At 42.9% G+C, this 18,293-nt stretch overlaps 1 protein-coding gene across 1 annotated transcript in view; it reads left to right on the forward strand.

Moving 5' to 3' along the window:
- The window catches only part of TET1 (tet methylcytosine dioxygenase 1), a 66,166-nt gene that overhangs the window by 29,565 nt on the left and 18,308 nt on the right, over nucleotides 1–18,293 (forward strand). The window contains exons 6-9 of the mRNA XM_041427226.1: nucleotides 11,501–11,709; nucleotides 12,560–12,710; nucleotides 15,146–15,235; nucleotides 15,669–15,806. Of these exons, the coding sequence (XP_041283160.1) occupies nucleotides 11,501–11,709; nucleotides 12,560–12,710; nucleotides 15,146–15,235; nucleotides 15,669–15,806 (588 nt within the window). The remainder of the gene's footprint in view (nucleotides 1–11,500; nucleotides 11,710–12,559; nucleotides 12,711–15,145; nucleotides 15,236–15,668; nucleotides 15,807–18,293) is intronic.

An 18,293-nucleotide genomic window follows, 5' to 3' on the forward strand; every position in this document is an offset into this window, starting at 1 on the left:
TGATTGTCCTTAATCTTTGCTGAAACCACTGAGGGAGGTAAAAAGTAGACTGGAAATCTTGTAAACTGAGTTTTGGAAAATAATGAAAAAACTTGGTTGTTAAAAGAAAAAAATGTATTACTGTATTTAGGAATTTCAGACTTGATTGAAAAAACTGTGAAGGTAACTGTACAGTTGGTAGGGTAGTGTTTGTAACTACGTGCCAAAATAAGTTTATTACATATTGTATGTGAGTGAATTTGCATGTTAAACATTTTCTGCTTGTGCTTGGAACAGTCAAAATGTGTTTCTTATACTTAATACATAAACTGTTTTTCAGAAGGGAATCACATATGTGCTTGTGCTTCAGATAATGTTTAATACCAAATCCAGTATCCAAGAAAAAAAAATTAAATTAATTTCATAAGCAACTGACCTAAAAAGAATGGAAATATTTTCTTAGTGCTTCAGCTAAGTAAAACACTTAGTTTTAACTGAGGACCAGAGTTAAAAATTGTACATAGAAACAGTTGTGGGCAGCTAAAAAGGAAGAAGGCATTTAAAGCTAACTGTTAACCTTGATTTTTCTGTTGCTAGTATCAGCATACTGTGTTTTGTGTGAGGCAGAAGTGGCAGCATTTATGGTACAATGGTCTCTGAGCATGGCTGGCAGTGTCCCACAGGACTGTGCACTGTGACAGTCAGAAAGCCCTGGGGTGCCTCTGGAGAGGGCTGGTTTAAGCTATGGGGAGCTGCTCTCCAGTTAAATTTTCACCTATTTGTATGTAAAAGGTTTGTGAGCCACAGCTTTAATGTTCATTTAACTGAAGTTCTAGGGAGCAGTGACTTTCTTTTGTGTGGGTTCACACCTAAAGGAGAAGAATGTTTTTCCAAGTCTGCTGTTGCTGTGTGACTGTTCAGTACAAGAGAGAGAAGCGAATCCCTGACACCTGTAGAACTGTTTCATCCTGTATAAGATGCATATTTTGGGTTGATGTTCTTAATGTGTTGCATTAATTTTTCATGGGCAGTGCTACTTCTAATCCTTTTATGGAGCATATTTGGGTTTTGGCTGTAACCAAAGAAACTGGATGGTGAGATTTGTTTGAAAGTGCCTGGAAAAGGTTTGCTGTGCTCTTTGATACCTGTAGCCACGAGCTCTGGAGCTGCACAGGAACTTTCACTAACTCATTTCAGTTTCCTTTGGAGCAGACTCGTTTCTGCTCTTGCCCTTAGGGCTCCCCAGGGACTCACTGCTGAGAGCACTGGGATGAAGCCCTGCTAAAGCAAACAGGATGGAAGAATGGAACTTACCTGTTGATCACATTAAACTATTTTTCCCAATTAATTTTCCCTATTTCCACTAGGTTATTGTATCTTTTTGGTTTATTAGAAACATATTAAAGGAGGCTTTCTGAAATACCGTGTCCATACATTCTTCTGTTAATGACTGTATTCCATAATACTGATTTTCTCCTAAGTTATTTTCTCTTGAGTGACTCCCAAGATGCACCTGGTATGTTAAACATCTTCTGGGACAGGCTCCTTTCTTAGATTTCAGATTGCCAGAAATTTGCAGAATCACTTCTTTCACTAAGCATCTCTTCTGTATTTTTTTCATGTATTATATTTTAGGGTGATACTTTGCCCCTCTGGATATGAGCAAGAATTCTCCTATTAGTTAAACATTTTCAGTAAATATTGCCCAGGGTTGGAAACCGTGTGCCTGTTCTATGTGTAGTTATCAGACTGACACCCACATAAACTGGGGAGATGAACTTGTGATTGGTTTCACTGCATGAGGCAGCAACAACATTGCTTGACCTTTGGGGTTTTTCTTTTTCCCATCAAATTGTGTTGTCTCATTTGTTTGTCAGAACAGAATTAATAGGGTTTTGCCACAGATTCCTAATGTGTGGATGGATATCTGTGTAGGTGACAGGTGTGTGGTCAGAAAATAACCTACCATCCTGGGACACTTGCTGGGGTAGATGGATGCTTCCTTCTTTTCTGTTTGGATTTCTTTTGCTTTGTCCAACTCATCATGCTGTTGTGTAGTGTGTTAAAGAAAAGAAAGCATTGAAGCACTGAAATGACTGCCTGTCACTCTGAGTAGCCTGTTTGTGTAAAGAAAGGTTTTGTGTTACTGTGCACCCCTAGAACCAGCAGTGACTGACTGGACTCACTGGTCCCACTGTTTGATCAAGAGCTTCAGCTAGCTGCTAACAGATGTGTTGTGGTTTGGTTTTCTTCTGCTCTGGGTAATGGTAAATCACAATTACCTCAATTTATGTGAAAGGGTTGATGAATTTGTGAGTGGTTCATGAGCAGCTCACTGTAGGCATCATCCTGCAGCACTGAAGCCAAAGGCACATCAGTGCTGACCTCAGAGGGGATTGAGATTTGGGTCTTGCTGCTTTTGGATTAAATCCATTTCCTGTGGGCTCCTTCCCCTGATTTCAGTGGATGTTGACTTGGATCACCTAAGGTATCATTGCTATCTTTTGCCTTCATTTGGAGTTGCAATGCAATTTTTAAGTCTCCAGCTATGGAGAAAAAAAAAAAACAAAATGAAGGAGAAGAAATGACAAAAACCTTCCAGGCCAGGCCGAGGTTCTTTTTGGCAATATTGTGTCTCTGTGGCTGATCAACAGCACAAAGGTGGAAGAGCAGGGCAGTTGCCTCCCAGAAGACTCACTTGGTTTGCAGTAATTCACAGCTTTGTGCTTTCCTGAGCTGAAGGCAGTGTTTTTGTGTTCAGTTGTCTTTCATAAATGTCATCTTCTTTTCCCTTTCCTTCCTGTTCCCTCATGCTGGGAGTTAAAATGCAGGCAATAATGATTTCAGCCAGTGCTCCACTCCCAGTAGTTCCTTGCAGTTGTTTTTGCTTTTTCACTGTTGCAGAGCAGCGATTTGGCATTTCCATAGCGCTTTCCATCATGGTGCCAGATTGTCATTCCTGCATGGTAATGCCCAACTCAGAGCCCATCTCTGTCCAAAACCAGACCCACAGAAGTGCTGAGCTGTGATTTGGGAAGTTTGAGCTGTCCCTGTGCATCAGCATTTCTGAGTGATCCCTGCCTTGCCCACAGACACACCAGGCTGATGTGATCACAGCATCAAGGGATTTCTTCCAGGGGCTTTTTACAGGGCTGGTTATAAGGTATTAAAAATCAAGACAATGCAGATCACATTTAATACTGCAGTTGTTTCACCCTTGAGTTTGTTTTGTGGGTATCATCTGAACTTGGCAAACTCCTGCTTTTTGGGGGCAGGGAATGGGGGTTCGGGTTTTGTGGGTGTTTGTTTTTTATGATTGTCCTCTAACCACTTCTATCAGGGCTTTAACTTCAGAAAAAAAATTCTTGGGTGTCCCCTGTGAAGCTTTCTGACATAGGAATCTTTCCAAACTTCTTGTTTGTGAACATCTGAGCCTTATCTTCTCTGAATGCTTTTTTTCCCTGTTTTTTTATTTGTTTGGTTTTGGTTTTTGGGTTTTTATTAACAGTTGGATGATCTGTTAACCTTTTAGATTCTGTTATACTGGTGATAGCCCTAATTCCTTTGAAAATACAGAGCTATGGTGCTTTTATGCCTCTTGGAAGTTCTTTCTTAGACTCTTTCACTCGTGAACTGTTTGCCTTTTTTAGTTTTTTATTTATAGCTTGACAGATCTTTATTTTCTTTATGTTGGCTGTTTATTAGTAGGCTGTATAAAAAAAAAAATAGGGGTGGAATAAAACAGATAAACATCCTCATTGCATTCCTGTACAAATGCAAACCTGATATTAGCCACTAAAACTAATGTTTTTAAAGTAATGCTTAGATAGCCCACTGCTGTAATCAGGATGTTCTAGGTCACTGAACTGGTAGGAATTTATAAATAAATGCCAGAAACTACATTTTGTGAAGTGCTGAGTGACACTCAATAACAATAAACTCTTCTATAGATGAAGAGATTTTTTTTCAGTTTACTAGTTTGCTTTGAGTTGAGAAAGTCATTGAAAGTGGGAATTGAGAAAGTGAGGAAAAGAAGTTACTCCTGCTTTGGCTCTCTCTCTGTTGTTGTTACTATTAATAATATTGTTACTATTATTACAGTACTGTTAGTTATTAATTAGTATTAGTAATCCATTGAAGGAGAATGGCTCTGTGATGGTTATTTCTGTTCCTGCTTGGCAGTTCAGGGGTCAGGAGTTCTGATGCAGCCCTGCCTGGTAGGGAATGGTGGTACTGTCATGTAATTTGGAACATGGTTGGGGAATTTTTAAAATAGATTTCAAAAAGATTTCAGAGTAAATTCTGCTGGACTGACTGTCTCCTAGACACAGGTGTAAGTGGGATGTGCAGTTCCCTTCTGCCTTAAACAGCCTACTGTACTTTATGCTTTTATTTCATTTATTGAACTGTCTTTATGATTAAGTGATGTACTCCATAGAAGTCCTAAAGGAAATTATTTTTAGCTGATAGAGAGGGTGGTTGGTGGGGCCTTTTTTCACTTTTTTGGATGGTGTTTTATTAGGGCATCACTTTCTTGCCATAGTGTTGTACCACATTATGATAGTGTGTGTAGCTGTGCAGGCACTATTTTCACTGTTGGCTAAATACAGAATTAGAGGAGTTTATTTTGGACAGAAATGTTTGTAACATCATCCGAAGTTAAGTTGTTCTTTAAGTAAAAGGAATAAAGTAAAAATGAAGGAGAAAAGCTATGTTACGGTAAACAAGGTTAAGTATTATTAACAAGCAAGAATTTTGATATTATCACTGCTTTATTTAAAGCAATGTGACCTCTGAACAAACATCCCAAGCCAAGTGCAGCTTTCCATGGCAGCATGTCTGGCAGAAAGGGAAGCTTGAGGGAGTGAGGAGGGCAAGTACCCTGGGAGCTAAGATGTGGGTATTGTCCTCACTTCTGCAGTGCTGGTGGTGTGATTGCAGAAGAATCTCTTGCCCTGTGTGTGCTACAATCTGCTCATGTGTAACCACCGCAGCACCAGTGCCAGGAGCAACTGCAAAAGTGTTGCAGATGTTGCACATCAGAAAGGACTAAGGAACTTTACAGGGTTGGGTTGATAGCAGCTGTTCAGAGCCAACTGCTTTGATGTAGTCTGCTAGCACTGAGAAGAGAGAATTCAGCAAAGTGGAACTTAGTTCCATTTTAATATCTCTTAGACGTGCTGAGAATAAAAGGCTGTAACATTTTCCAGTAAGAAAAGGGTTTTAATGTGATTTAGTGTGTGTTTAAGGGGCAATTAGGAAAAAGGAGGGCAGACTCACTTCTGTGACAAGGTGGGCCGTTTGTCCTGCTGTCTGTCACAGCACCACCTGTCAGAGCAGCAGCAGGTTTGGACAGCACCTTGCACTGGTGGAAGGAATTGTAGTATTAACTATTAAGGAATTAATAGGGTCTTGTCCTGTGTTGAGGGATCTCCATACACAGACTCTGTACAGAGACAAAATCTGCAGGTTAGAAAACTTGAAGCCGCAGTGTTGTAAATGAGTTTCCTATTTCAGGCAATTACAGGGAACAGTTAAATATGTTCTCACTTTCAAATCAAATTGCTTATACCCTGCACAGCAGACATAGTTTATTTTACTGCAGAAATTCAGAATGGGCTGGAGGGAATACTGCAGTGGAACAAGATGGAGAGGAGAAATACCTAAAAAGGACTTTTTTGTTTGGTTCTGTTGTTTTGGGGGAGGTTTATCCAGTAATTTACAGGAGTGTATTTAACGCAGTTAAAATTTTGTGCTCTTTGCTAGCGCTGTCTGGTTTCTATCATGTTAAAGTTACCACAGCTCTTCTGGTGATGGTAATTGGGAAGTAATTTCTCATCCATGTGGTAATTCAGCATCTGCTGCACTGAGCTTCTGCAGGCTGACTCTTAGCTGCTCTCATAAGTCATGTACGTGCTAATTTAGATAGACTGGCTTATGTCTTGGGACATTTTTATTCACAGTGTACTTATTCCTTGTTCTAGAGCTCCTGCCAAGGAAGTAGAACTTGAGCATTTGGACAGCTGAAGCAGGTTTTATTGATAGTGTAACTTCACTGATGCTGTTCATTGAAAACCATTTCGAAATTATTTGAAAAAAGTGGGAGACGGGAGCCAAAGTGCTGATGATAAAAAGTTGTTTAGGATAATGAAGAGGAGGGCCAGGCATCACGAAGAGCGGGAAGGACTTGCAATCAGAACAAATGGCCATTAAAATAATAGCTAAAACTCACTCAATAAATATAAAGACATAAAACCCCAGTGTTGTGGTTTCATATACACAGTGATGGAGCACTGTTCATGCTCAAAGTAATGGTTCATTAGACATCAGCTTGTTCATCTGTGATGGAAACAGCAAAACAAACAGGTGAGAGTTATTGGGGAGGAACAAAGAAATCATGGAATGTAGTTCTGTTCTGTGAGAAAGTGTGTTGCCCTTCAGGCTGGCCGGGTCTGGTCCCCCATGTCCAGAAAACCCAGCAGAACTGGGAAAGGCAGGTGCACGCTGGGCAGCCTGGCAGGGCAGGAAGGGGAGAAGAAAGCAGGGCCCTCTCAAGTCTTCAGTAGCATGGAGAGCTGAACAGCAGTGTCTTACCTAGTCTCATCCTGGGTCAAACTAGAGGGCACTGGCAGGTAGCAAGCTATGCAGGAGGAAAAGGCAATGTTTTTTTCTTGCACATGATCTGTATTTAAGCTTTCCTGGTAATTTAGTGGGTGGTAAGTTGCTGCATAGATTTAAAAATGAGTGAAGAAATGCAGAAAAGGCAAATCCTTAAAAAGCTGGGAGAGAGCACATTCCCTGAGCTGCTGGGTGGGTGGCTGGAAGATGCCTGCCCTCACTGAGAACCATCTCCACATCCCAGTGCCTTTTTTGCTACTCACCCATAGGCAGCTGTTGTTAGTCAGGGTCAGGATAAAGCTGGACAGTCTGCTGCTCTGACCTTGTTCTTGTACTCTGCAACTTTTAGAATCCCTTTCTGTCTCTTGGCTATCCTTTTAATGCAAAGGTTTGAAAAATCTAACTTCTCTTGTTTATTCCATAACTTGTTGCTGAATTGCTGGAGCAAATTCTGCTGGATAAGGCACCTCTTCAGTAAATATGCTGTAGTTTTTGGCTCATGCTTTCTGGTAAGCCTAGAGCTTTGTGGCTGTAGAAAAAGATGTAGCTGTGGTGTAGCTTGCCCTAAGAGCTGTTGATTGTGTTTGTTTTGTGTCTCAGTTAGCTGTGGCTCACCTTGAAGGCTTGCTCATATTCTCAGGTTCTGCTGTTTGAGACTCTCTGGGCTAGCTGATAAAATGAATTATTTGAGTTGTTGCCTTCCTTTGGACAAAACTGGGCTTAAAAATGGTCAGAATAACTGAGTATCCTGCCCAAATTAGCAACTTACAAGGATGTCCTGGTTTAAGGCAAATTTGGGAGAAAACCTCCAAAGGGGGCCCCTCCAGAAAGCAAACCCACATGGCCCCTCTCCCCAACCAGTTCGGGAAGGATTCCTCGGAGAGAAGTGTAAAGAACCTGTTTATTTAACACCCCCAGCACACAAAATGAACAATACCAGATGATAACACTCTTTCACTGCTCTGAAAAGGATGACAAATTCAGAAAGTCTTTCCTGGGAGTGGTCGCTCCGTTGTCGCTCCCTCTGTCACTGGGGATGGCTGCTGCAGCCACAGGATACAAACTCTTGGTGTTTCCCAGGTCCCAGTCTGGAGCAGGTTTGAGTGGTTCCAAGAGAGGGGAAAAAAGTCCAGGGAAAATTCGGACTGCTTAGCTAAACTAACTAATGAGCAGGAGCAAAAGCAGGAGCAAGAGCAAAAAGCAAAAGCTACCCTGTGTAGTGCCCCTGTCTCTGTGTCCCACCGACTGCTGAGGGAATGAGCAGGCTGATAGCAAAACAAACCTGGCTCTTCAGAGCCAGTCTTGAAGGCACAGAACATAACATCCAGCACCAACAGAACACACAACTGGGGATACAAGCATCACCTTAGGACAAAGGGTGATACTAATGGTACTGTGTGTCCAGTATGTGAGTGCTCCAGGGAAGCTCTGTAGAAGCTGTAACCATGTCAGTGATTCCTTTTGTCCCAGCCATGGTTATGTTTGCACAAAGGTGAGGGAGTGGGTAGCCTTGTTCATGCCCTGTTACTGAGTGCAGGGCAGGACCAATGGGGATCTGTTGAGCTTTGTGGAGAAATTTGTTAGGTTTTGTTTATTCCTGAAGTTCTGTGTTGCAGCTGAAACATTGTTAATGCTGAAGCATTGTTAATGTGGGACTCTGGATGCATACTTAGCACGGATGACATCGAGTGCTTGCTGAAATGAGCTCAGGGGTGATCTGGCCCTGCATACTTCCAAGAAGCTGACCATGGCATCACAGAATCATTTAGGCTGGAAAAGACGTCTAGGATCAATGAATCCCATCATTAAACCAGCATGCCAAGTCCACCACTAAATCACATCACTAAACACCTTTTAAGACATCTGCATGTATTAAAATTTGTCCAGGGACTCCCCCACTGACCTGGGCAGCCTGTGCCAAGGCTTTAAGTCCCTTCTGTGAAGAAATTGTTCCTGATATCCAATCTAAAGCTTCCTTGGGTCAGCTTGAGGCTGTTGCTATTGCTTGTTGCATTTAAGTGTTAGGTAATGTTTCACAAACTTGTTACAAGTCTGTTTTGTTGATTATGTTATTTTTTCAGTGTGAGTCAGACAGTCAGTCATGGTTAGCTTGTGTGGAAAAGCAATTGCAGGGGAAGGTTTTCAGAATGGGAAAATAAAAAACGTAGCTTTTAAGTTCCCCCACTTAACAAATGATTACTTTCTCATGCCTTTTAAATTCATTAGGGACCAAAATTAAGCTGAAGTACTAAATTATTTACTTTATCACTGTTGCTAGCTACATCACAGAAGTCATGAGTAATACCAAAAACCTTTGGGCACAAGGTTTGCCAACTGATTTCTGCATTGTTCCCAAAAATTCATTAGGGACCAAAATTAAACAAACTGAAGTACTAAATTATTTACTTTATCACTGTTGCTAACTACATCACAGAAGTCATGAGTAATACCAAAAACCTTTGGGCACAAGGTTTGCCAACTGATTTCTGCATTGTTCCCAGTCTGAGGAAACACTCCAGAGTTCAGTTGTCCTGCCCAAACCTGCTTTTCTGTACACTGAGTGTGGCATCGCTGCAGATTTATTATTACACAAGAGAGACTCAGTTTAGTACTTCTGTGAGGATGCCAGGGGTAGCATGTGGAGGGAACCCTTAGTTCCCAAGGGAAAGCAGCTCAGCTCCAGCTCTGGCTGCCCTGTCCCTGGCTGTGGGGCTGCCCTGGTGCACAGTGGGCTCCTCTGTGCCTGTACCAGGTGGGAGAAGTGCCTGATCTGATCTCCAGGGACAGGAGTGCTGGGCTGTGGAACTGGGTGAGCACATGGTGTAACTTGATCCACAGGAGTGAAATTCACACAACTCATAAATCCCTTTGCTGCCTTTGTGGCCTCAAAGGTGAGGGACTCTAAAATGTTTTGGGGGTCCAATAAGAATATTGGATTCTCTGCTGTATACGTAATGAAGCAAATTCCAGCTACATTGAACTCCAGAAAAATATGGTCCTGATTTAAAGGAAACGATAAGTTTTCTTTGTGTTCACTCATTATTTTTCCTGGGCACTCTTTCTAGTTTAAAGGTATAAGAGAACTTTAAAAAGGCAACCTGATGTTGTACAGTACCACACTGTGCTATTGAAGTTACAGCCTAGAAATGTTTTGGGTTTTTTTTTTTTAATTAGAAAAGTAAAAGCATCATTTCACACTGAGTAACAAAATTAAGTTGTTCTGGCTTGAAGGAACTCAAGTGCTGCCTCAGGAATGTAAAACTCACATTGACATGAGTGACCTGTATCAGCCATAACAGATTTCTGTAAACCTCACCTAAATGTGAATGAATTGGATGATCTTTCTTTCTTTATAAAACATACTGAACTGCTGGGGAGTGACAACCAAGACTCCTTTTGTGGAATGGTCTATCAGAGGCATTTTCTCATATTCTCATTAAACTTAAGGCTGATTGTTAGAGTATATGATTAGCTTTAGAATGGCCATACTTTATCTCTTGATACAAACTTTAAGCTTGCTGCTTCTTCCTGCTCAGCCTGCACAGATGCTCTCTCCAGCTGTTCATCTGTTGCAAACCTTTTCATTTACAGATGAACTGCAAGTGGGCTTTGGTCCTGCTTTTGATGAGTCCAAATGACTTGGATATTCAGAGGCGATCAGGCTAAGGGGTCACATATGAATGACAGCTGCACATCTGGCAGCAAAGCAAATTTGACATCAGTCCAACAGGGAATCTGCCTGAACGCTCAGATATTTGGAGCTATTGAAAGAGCAAGTGAACTGTTGCCCTCCTGCTTTCCTGGTCCATGCCCAGTGCTGTTGTCTGTTCCCTGCAGGAGCTCTGCTGGTGGAGAGGTGCTGGGTGAAGGCCTGGCTGAGCAGCTGCATGCCTGGAGCAGGTGGATTGCAGCAGAGCTGGCACAGAGGCCTGCAGTGCAGGGCTTGGGCACACACAGCGAGAGCCACACGGGTCCCCAGCCTGTGTGTGACAGGGCTGAGGAGGGTGAGCCTCTTCTGCCTGCGAGAGAGCCAAGCCTGTGGGTCTTGAAGCTTCACAATGGAAAGCTGACACCTTTGCTGGAGGTTTTGTGCAGGCTGTGCTGGCTAAAACACGTTGGATGAAAAAATAAACCTGTTTTCAAAGACTATATTCTAGTATTACCTAGCTGTAATGCGCTTTTGGTGGTCTTAAATGCAGATGTGTTTCAGATTGTGGCAAAAATATGTGGGAGTAGGACTATAATTTTTCCCAGTTTTACTCGGTAGTGTGCTGTACTGTTCCATACTGGTTAGTCTGTGTATGAGGAATAAGATTGCTCTGTGTATCATACAGGTTAGTAAAAGCTTCATCACTCTAAGAACTTAATATAGGTAGTCTAGGGATATGTTCTGAAAAATCACATTCCTTCCCTCACTAGGAGCACAGTCTGTTTCATCATTTTCTTCCACTTTTTCTTTGCAAGGTGGGAACCATCTTAGATCCTGATCTGTAACACTGGCAGCTGCCCTAGCACATGCCTGTGTGTGCTTTGGGAGTGTGTTTTCACATACCTGCCTTCTGGTGTGTTTGGCACTACGTTTTCTGTTGGATTTTCAAGGCAATGGTAGGTTCTCAGGGGATCTGTTATTTTCCTTGTAATGCATCTTCTTTATTGTTTGTGTACAACACCTAAAATATTACTTCTCCTGTAGTATGTACTGCTGTTTCTACTGCAGGGTAAAAGCAGCACAAAATCATGTTCTACAGCAGTGATGAGTGTGCGATGCTGTCCCAGCCCTGCTTGCAATGGACACTCTCTGGGCAGCATTTTTTGCTTTTCCAGGCCTTACCTGTCCCAGAGAAGAGCAGCTCCTGAGGTGACTCCCATGCTTAGCAGAGAGTAATCCCCATGATTCTTCCAGGTGATCCGGAGGAGCAGCGACGAGGAGAAGCTGCTGTGCTTGGTCCGTCAGCGCGCCGGGCACCACTGCCAGACGGCCGTGATCGTGATCCTGATCCTGGCCTGGGAGGGCATCCCGCACCTCCTGGCCGACACGCTGTACAAGGAGCTGACCCAGAGCCTGCGCAAGTACGGCTGTCCCACGAGCCGCCGCTGCGCCCTCAACGAAGAGTGAGTCACCCCAGGAGCACCTCGTTCATCCAAAGTCCCAAACCAGCTGTCCTTCCAGGGTCACACCTTGCCCCTGGCCTTTCCTAGGGAAAAGGCTCTCAGTGGGCGTTGTGTGTGCCATTCCCGAGGCAAGGGGTGGCCGTGAGCTGCTCCTGGCTCTGGGCACGCTGCCCAAACACCAGCAGTGTGCCCTGTGCACACAGCAGTGCTAACAGAGCTGCCACGAAGAGGGGTTGAGACTTTGTAAAGTAGATGTGAGGTTGGACGCTCAAAACTAGGATCTTCCTCTCTGTGCCTCTGAGAGGAATTTAGTTGAATTGATTAGAGAATGTGTTGCAACTGCAGTGCTGCCTGTGTGCTGATTACTGTGTAGCCCACATTTAACAGCCTCTGAGAGCTGTATGGGGACCTGAATCTAATGCTTGTGTTCTTAAAGGGCCTACTCAGAAAGTCAAATCAATTTGGAGTTAATGGTTTTGCTGCACATAACAGAAGAACTATTGGATTTAGGGTAATATCAAGTAGCAGGGCTGTTTTCTTGGTTGAAGATGTTACCCCACTGGAGAAGTCAAAATGAATGCATGGGTGTGTATATATGTGTAACTGTTTATATTTCTGCCCCAGCTGCGGGTGTTGGGGAAGTTGAGACTGTCTTCATGAAGAAAAGTCGGCCCTCTACACTGGAGTATTTTCTTAATAGAAAACAACTGCTTAAGCCATGAATTTTACAAATTCCTTTGTTATGCTCTGTATTATAAAAGAAATAGCAAAACAGCACTGACGTAAAAAAATCCCAGACCCAAGAGCTGTGTTGCCAGCTGACCTGCTATGTCTCTGTTTCCTTTTGTAGTCGTACTTGTGCATGTCAAGGACTTGACCCAGAAACTTGTGGAGCATCATTCTCATTTGGCTGTTCATGGAGTATGTATTTCAATGGCTGTAAGTTTGCCAGGAGCAAAAACCCCAGGAAATTTAGGCTTCTCACTGATGACCCTAAACAAGTAAGATATGTTTTTTCTCAAAATGCCTTTTCTGATGATTTTCAGAACTAGATGTTCTCCACCCCTTCTCTCTCCCACGTGTATGTGTAACTTACCACAGACTCACGCCCAACAAAGTTTTTGTAACTGTAGTATTTGGAATAAATAACACTGAGATTTCATTCAGTGGAATAATTACTATGTGTTTATATACCATAAAATTATTCTTAATGCTTTTCTGCATGCCTGTTTAGCTCACTGTGTAACTCTGTGAAATTTTAATTCTTTGTGAGTGAAGGCCTTTTTCTAAGGGCCAAGCTTGCAGCTCAGGGTTTCTAGGCCTTTTGCCTTGGCACAGAAAATGTTGTACCTTGTTTCCCACTGCTGTAGAACCAGCCTGGGCTCCCCTCTGTCACCAAGAATAAACTGGTTTTCTTCTGTGGACAGCATGATTTTTAAAAATAATTTTGAAGGAATTAATATACTAAAATGAAGTGCAGTGAGATGATACCATAATTGCTGCTTATGGGTGTTGGTGATGCCATAAAGGTGAGGCAGCACAGAAAACAGTGGTGGATTATGTGAAGTAACAAACCTCTAAAAAAAATCCAGCCACATTAGTTACTTTACATTGAAAATATTTTCCTGAATGAGAAATAAAGGTATTGTAAGCTGGTAACTACTGCCTGGTGAACAAAAACTTCTCAGGGTGGCTCCAAAGTGCCTTTTGTTCTGACTGTAGGTGTGTGTAACCCCACTTCCCTATGGATCTCCTAGGCAAAAGTACCACACCTTTCCTAGCAGGGCTGACATGTTTTGGGCACTGTTGGGCACTCAGTGCCAGGTTCTCTGCTGGGGTTACACTGCAGTAATCTTTCAATGCACACACAGTGTGAGACATCCCTTCTTCCTTGATAGATGTCACTTGATCCATGCAGGTCAATATTGCTCCCAGCTCCTGACTTGTTGTCCTAAAAGAGTTTGTGAAGTGTTTCTCATGCACAGGAGTGCAAGCCCCCAGTCTCCCTGTGTGGAGTCCCTGGCACTGTGGGTACTCACAAACCTCATTAGTGCCAAGGTGGGGCTTCTGCCTCAGCACAACACACTGCCCTTCTGCCCTCCTCACTGGGCACATTTCTGAGGCTCTACAGCCAAACCCAGCTCTGCTTGTCTCAAGAGATAATTTGTTTTATAAACTTCCAGTTTATAGGAAAATGTATGTATTGGGCATCCTTTCATTTTAGGGATCCTGTTCCTTCTGTGTCCTTTGCCTGTGTGTTTAGGTTCTCCCCTGTATAATGCTGTGCATGGAGCATTCTGTGCATGCATTTTCTCTGCAGGTTTCTGATGCTGAATAAGAGGAGGTTAAGGGTGTGATACCTTGAGGAAAGAATGGTTCCTAGGGTAGATATCCTCCTGGTAGGATGGATAATTAAGGATACATTGGCTTCAGTGTGGTTCAGAAAACCTTGTGGTAGCCATTTACAGCTGATAAAACTGGGTTTAGTACAAGTTAAAAATACAGCATCATCTTGTAATGTAATATCCCATTGAAAAAAGCAAAGTCTCCTGGTGTTTATGTTGGTGTTTACAGTGTGTGATAAGTGGGTTTTTTTTAAACAAAAAGTAACAGCTTGCTTCATTTTGCCACTATGCACTGTGAGAAACTGAAGCTGCAGTTGTGTGTCAAAGTTTGGTCCTTGGAGGTAAAGAAATTAGGGAGTCTGTCACTGCCCTCTACTTTCTCAGTTGGTTGGTGATGTTCCTGGAAAAGCAAAAACTTAGGATAAGAATTTAGGGATTGTTTCTACAAATAAGAGCTTAAATATGACACTGCTGTAGAAGCCCACTTGGCTAATTCTGTGTTTATATGGATTAGCCTAAGAAAGGCAATATTATTTCTGAATCCAGTAGTTATTTCCATTAAGTCTTGATTTTCGCCCCTCTAAAGAACAAAATAGTTAAGAAATGTTAAAAGTTCTGCTGCAATATGAGAGAAGACCTAAGAGCTGAAGATAAATGCTATGAGGAGTTTCTCACATGGTGTGTCAGCACAGGCTAAGGCCCCATAAGCAAAACACTAACAGAAGACCTGGGCTTCCATCCACACTCAGCTTGGGGTATGATTTTTCTCCTCTGGATCTTACTTCTGTGTTTTTGTGTGCAACATACCTCACTCCTTGATTGCATATGGAAAATTATGCAGAAATCAGTTCCTGTGTGCTGGGTTGCTTTGACCTAGCAGGAGTCCTCTATTGTTACTTGGCTGATTTCTGTTTAACAGCTTTGATGGTTTAGTCATGCAAAAGCAGGCATTTATGGTTAGTGACAAAGGGCAGCAGAACAGAAGTCAGTTTAATAAAATACGAGGTAGAAGCTGACCTATTGGTCATCTCTAAACTGGCAGAGATTCTTCTAAAGCAAACTGCAACACTGAATGTTGCCTTTCCCTGCAGGAGGAACTTCTTGAAAATAATTTGCAAACGTTAGCTACTGATGTGGCTCCGGTTTATAAGAAGCTTGCTCCAGAAGCTTTCCAGAACCAGGTGGGTTTGTGAGATCCAGCTCTGATAAACGGTTTCAATCCCAGCAGCAGCCCCAGAGCATGTTCTGGGTGGAGCTGCAGCCCTGCCAGTGGCCGTGAATCCCGGTGCATTTGGCAGGTTTCCATACACTGCTCCTCTTTACTTGAGGTGCTCAAGCTACTTGTGATGCTTAAGTAGCAAAATATTTTTATATGTGAGAAACGCTTAGAGATAATGCTGTAAACAAAAGGTTTTTACTATCCAAAACATTTTGATTGTGGCTGACCTGGTTATCTCGTTGGCGTCCAGCCGCAGATGTTCCACGTTTCGTAGGAAAACATGAATTACTGAGTCTGCCTGGCTGCCTGGAATCTGTCACAAAGCTGTTGGTGGCTGGTGGGGTGGCATACCCACGCTCTCAGTGCCCAGTGACTGTAGTTTGTTCTCCTTTCAGGTGGAAAACGAGCACATGGGCCCCGACTGCCGGCTGGGCTGCAAGGACGGCCGGCCCTTCTCCGGCGTCACGGCGTGCATCGACTTCTGCGCCCACGCCCACAAGGACACGCACAACATGCACAACGGCAGCACTGTGGTACGTACACAGCCCTCCTCAGTGTGCTCTGCACTGGGGTACTGCACAGCCCCTCCTCGCTGTGCTCTGCACTGGGGTACTGCACAGCCCCTCCTTGCTGTGCTCTGCACTGGGGTACTGCACAGCCCCTCCTCACTGTGCTCTGCACTGTGTCACTGCACAGCCCCTCCTTGCTGTGCTCTGCACTGGGGTACTGCACAGCCCCTCCTCACTGTGCTCTGCACTGGGGTACTGCACAGCCCCTCCTTGCTGTGCTCTGCACTGTGTCACTGCACAGCCCCTCCTCACTGTGTCACTGCACTGGGTCACTGCACAGCCCCTCCTCACCGTGCTCTGCACTGTGTCACTGCAGGCTCCAGAGTGCTGCTGCTTGTGGGTTCATTTCCATCAAGGTTTTGAAGTTGTTTCAGAATTAACTGCATGTTGCCATTTATCGATGCCCATCTTGCATGTATTTGTAACTGTCTACAGAAGACATGAGTTCATTTTATTGCATAACAGATCAAAAGGGGGCTGGGAGTGATCCTTCCTACAAAATACCTTTATTCTGTAAATACTCCTGGTCCTTTGGAGAGGCCTGGCCAGAGGGCAGATCAGTTATTCCTGGGAAAGGGCTGATGTTAAAGGCAAATGATTGTCTAACCAAGGAGCTGTACAGACCTCTGCAGAGGAAAAGCTAAAGCAAACTAATTAATTAGTAACTTACCTCCCCCAGGCTCACCAAATTCACTCTTTCTTGCACTGGGCACATACCAGGTTCCATGTTAGTGTAGTTACAGGTCAGGAGGTAGTATGGACTGTGGTGGAGCCAGGTCACCATTACAGTCTTTAAATCAGTATGAAAGGAAAACCCACAGATTGGTGTGGCTGTTGTATGAAATACCTTGATGGATTGCCTGTGAGAAAATGGGTTGGGAATTACTCAATTAAGTGATCTTCTAGGAATTAAGGCCATAGTGTTGAATAAAGACAAACTCAAAGCAGAAAAGATAAAACTGGCAGTATTCTTTGCTCAGCTGGAGCATCACAGTGCTCTGGATAGTGAGGGTGACTTCTCATACAGCAGTAACAAGAGTAACTTTTTTATCAAAGGGTGTATATCTGGAAAAAATCTATATAAAATCTCTGCTTATGCTAGATTATTTTTTCTTTGGAAATGCAAACTGAATTATTGTGTTGCTGTGATTCAATAAAGTGTTGCATTTACACCTATAGTTAACGCTGAGCATTTGTATGTGACAGCAATGAAATGACTGATAGAGTTGTTGTAATGTTACTTTTGGGCTTGTAAGGGGAGCAAATGTCCTTTAAAGTATGGAAGCAACTCTGGGAATCCACCAGGAATGCTAGTCCTCAATAGACTATTATTTTTACTTAGTGTTGGTAGTATGCATTAAAAAATTGCTTCTGAAGCACAGGAATTTGATGCACTTAAAGATTCCAAACTTGAAAATGAGACCTCCTTGTCACACAAGCTACATGATATGCTTTTTGATGAAATTTAGTTTGGATGCTCTGAAAAGAATAATTTAAGTGCTCGATTACCTCTTAAATTAGAGACGCAATGGCAGCTGAGTCTGCTACTCATTTTGCCATACTGGATCCCTAAAAAGTCATCATAAGTTATGGCCAGAAGCAGCTGGAGGGACAATTAAACCTTTTTTGTGGAAGGTATTGGGGAATAGTTCTAGAACTGCATTTATCTGTAAGCACCTGATGCCATTTCAGCTCCACATGATCCTTGCTGGTGTTGATACTTCATGGATTGTATGTGGTATGTTTGCAAATAGTTCCAAGTCTCAGAAGCATGGAACATCACAACTTTTGCAAGGTCACTGTATGCTTATCACTATCACTTTCTACCAAGTTCTGCCAAATTTTGTCAGTTTTGCAGAACATGACCAACTGAATGCTCTGCCTTACAATCTGGTTTTCATGGGTAGCTCGCTCACAAATAAATACTGCATACCAGTGTTCTCTTTATTTAGGTAGAATTTCTCTTTATTTTAGTATACTTGCAGCAAGGGGCTATTTGTAAATTGAAAACAGCTGTATCAACATTCGAGTTTACCTGCTTGAATTGGGACATGAAGGCAAATTGGAGTTGGGAGTTACCTTGTGGTCTCTGTGCAACCTCCCCAGTGAGGAGCTGTGGCAGTGTTTGCTGTTCCTGTCTATGCACAGTTACAGTCACATGAATTGGAAGCCTAAAGCAAAAAATGTTGTTTTTTGCAAACAGGGTGGCAGGACATGCTGGGCTTGCTTCAGTCTATATTTTCATGACAATCAAAATTAGGGTTGTTAGTTTTGGCTTATAACCAAGTCTGGTAATACCATAGGAAATCTAGTGGTAAGGACACAAAAAGAAATTAGTACATGTGATACCAGCATCTCCTGCCTTCCTGTCTAGTTCCAGAAGGTGCTGTGTGACTGCCTACTTAGCTTAAAATACATGATGATTTCTTATAAGTCATTGATCATGATGGA

Source organism: Onychostruthus taczanowskii, unplaced genomic scaffold (genome assembly GCF_017590055.1).
Source record: "Onychostruthus taczanowskii isolate IOZ18803 unplaced genomic scaffold, ASM1759005v1 scaffold98, whole genome shotgun sequence".
Taxonomy (NCBI): domain Eukaryota; kingdom Metazoa; phylum Chordata; class Aves; order Passeriformes; family Passeridae; genus Onychostruthus; species Onychostruthus taczanowskii.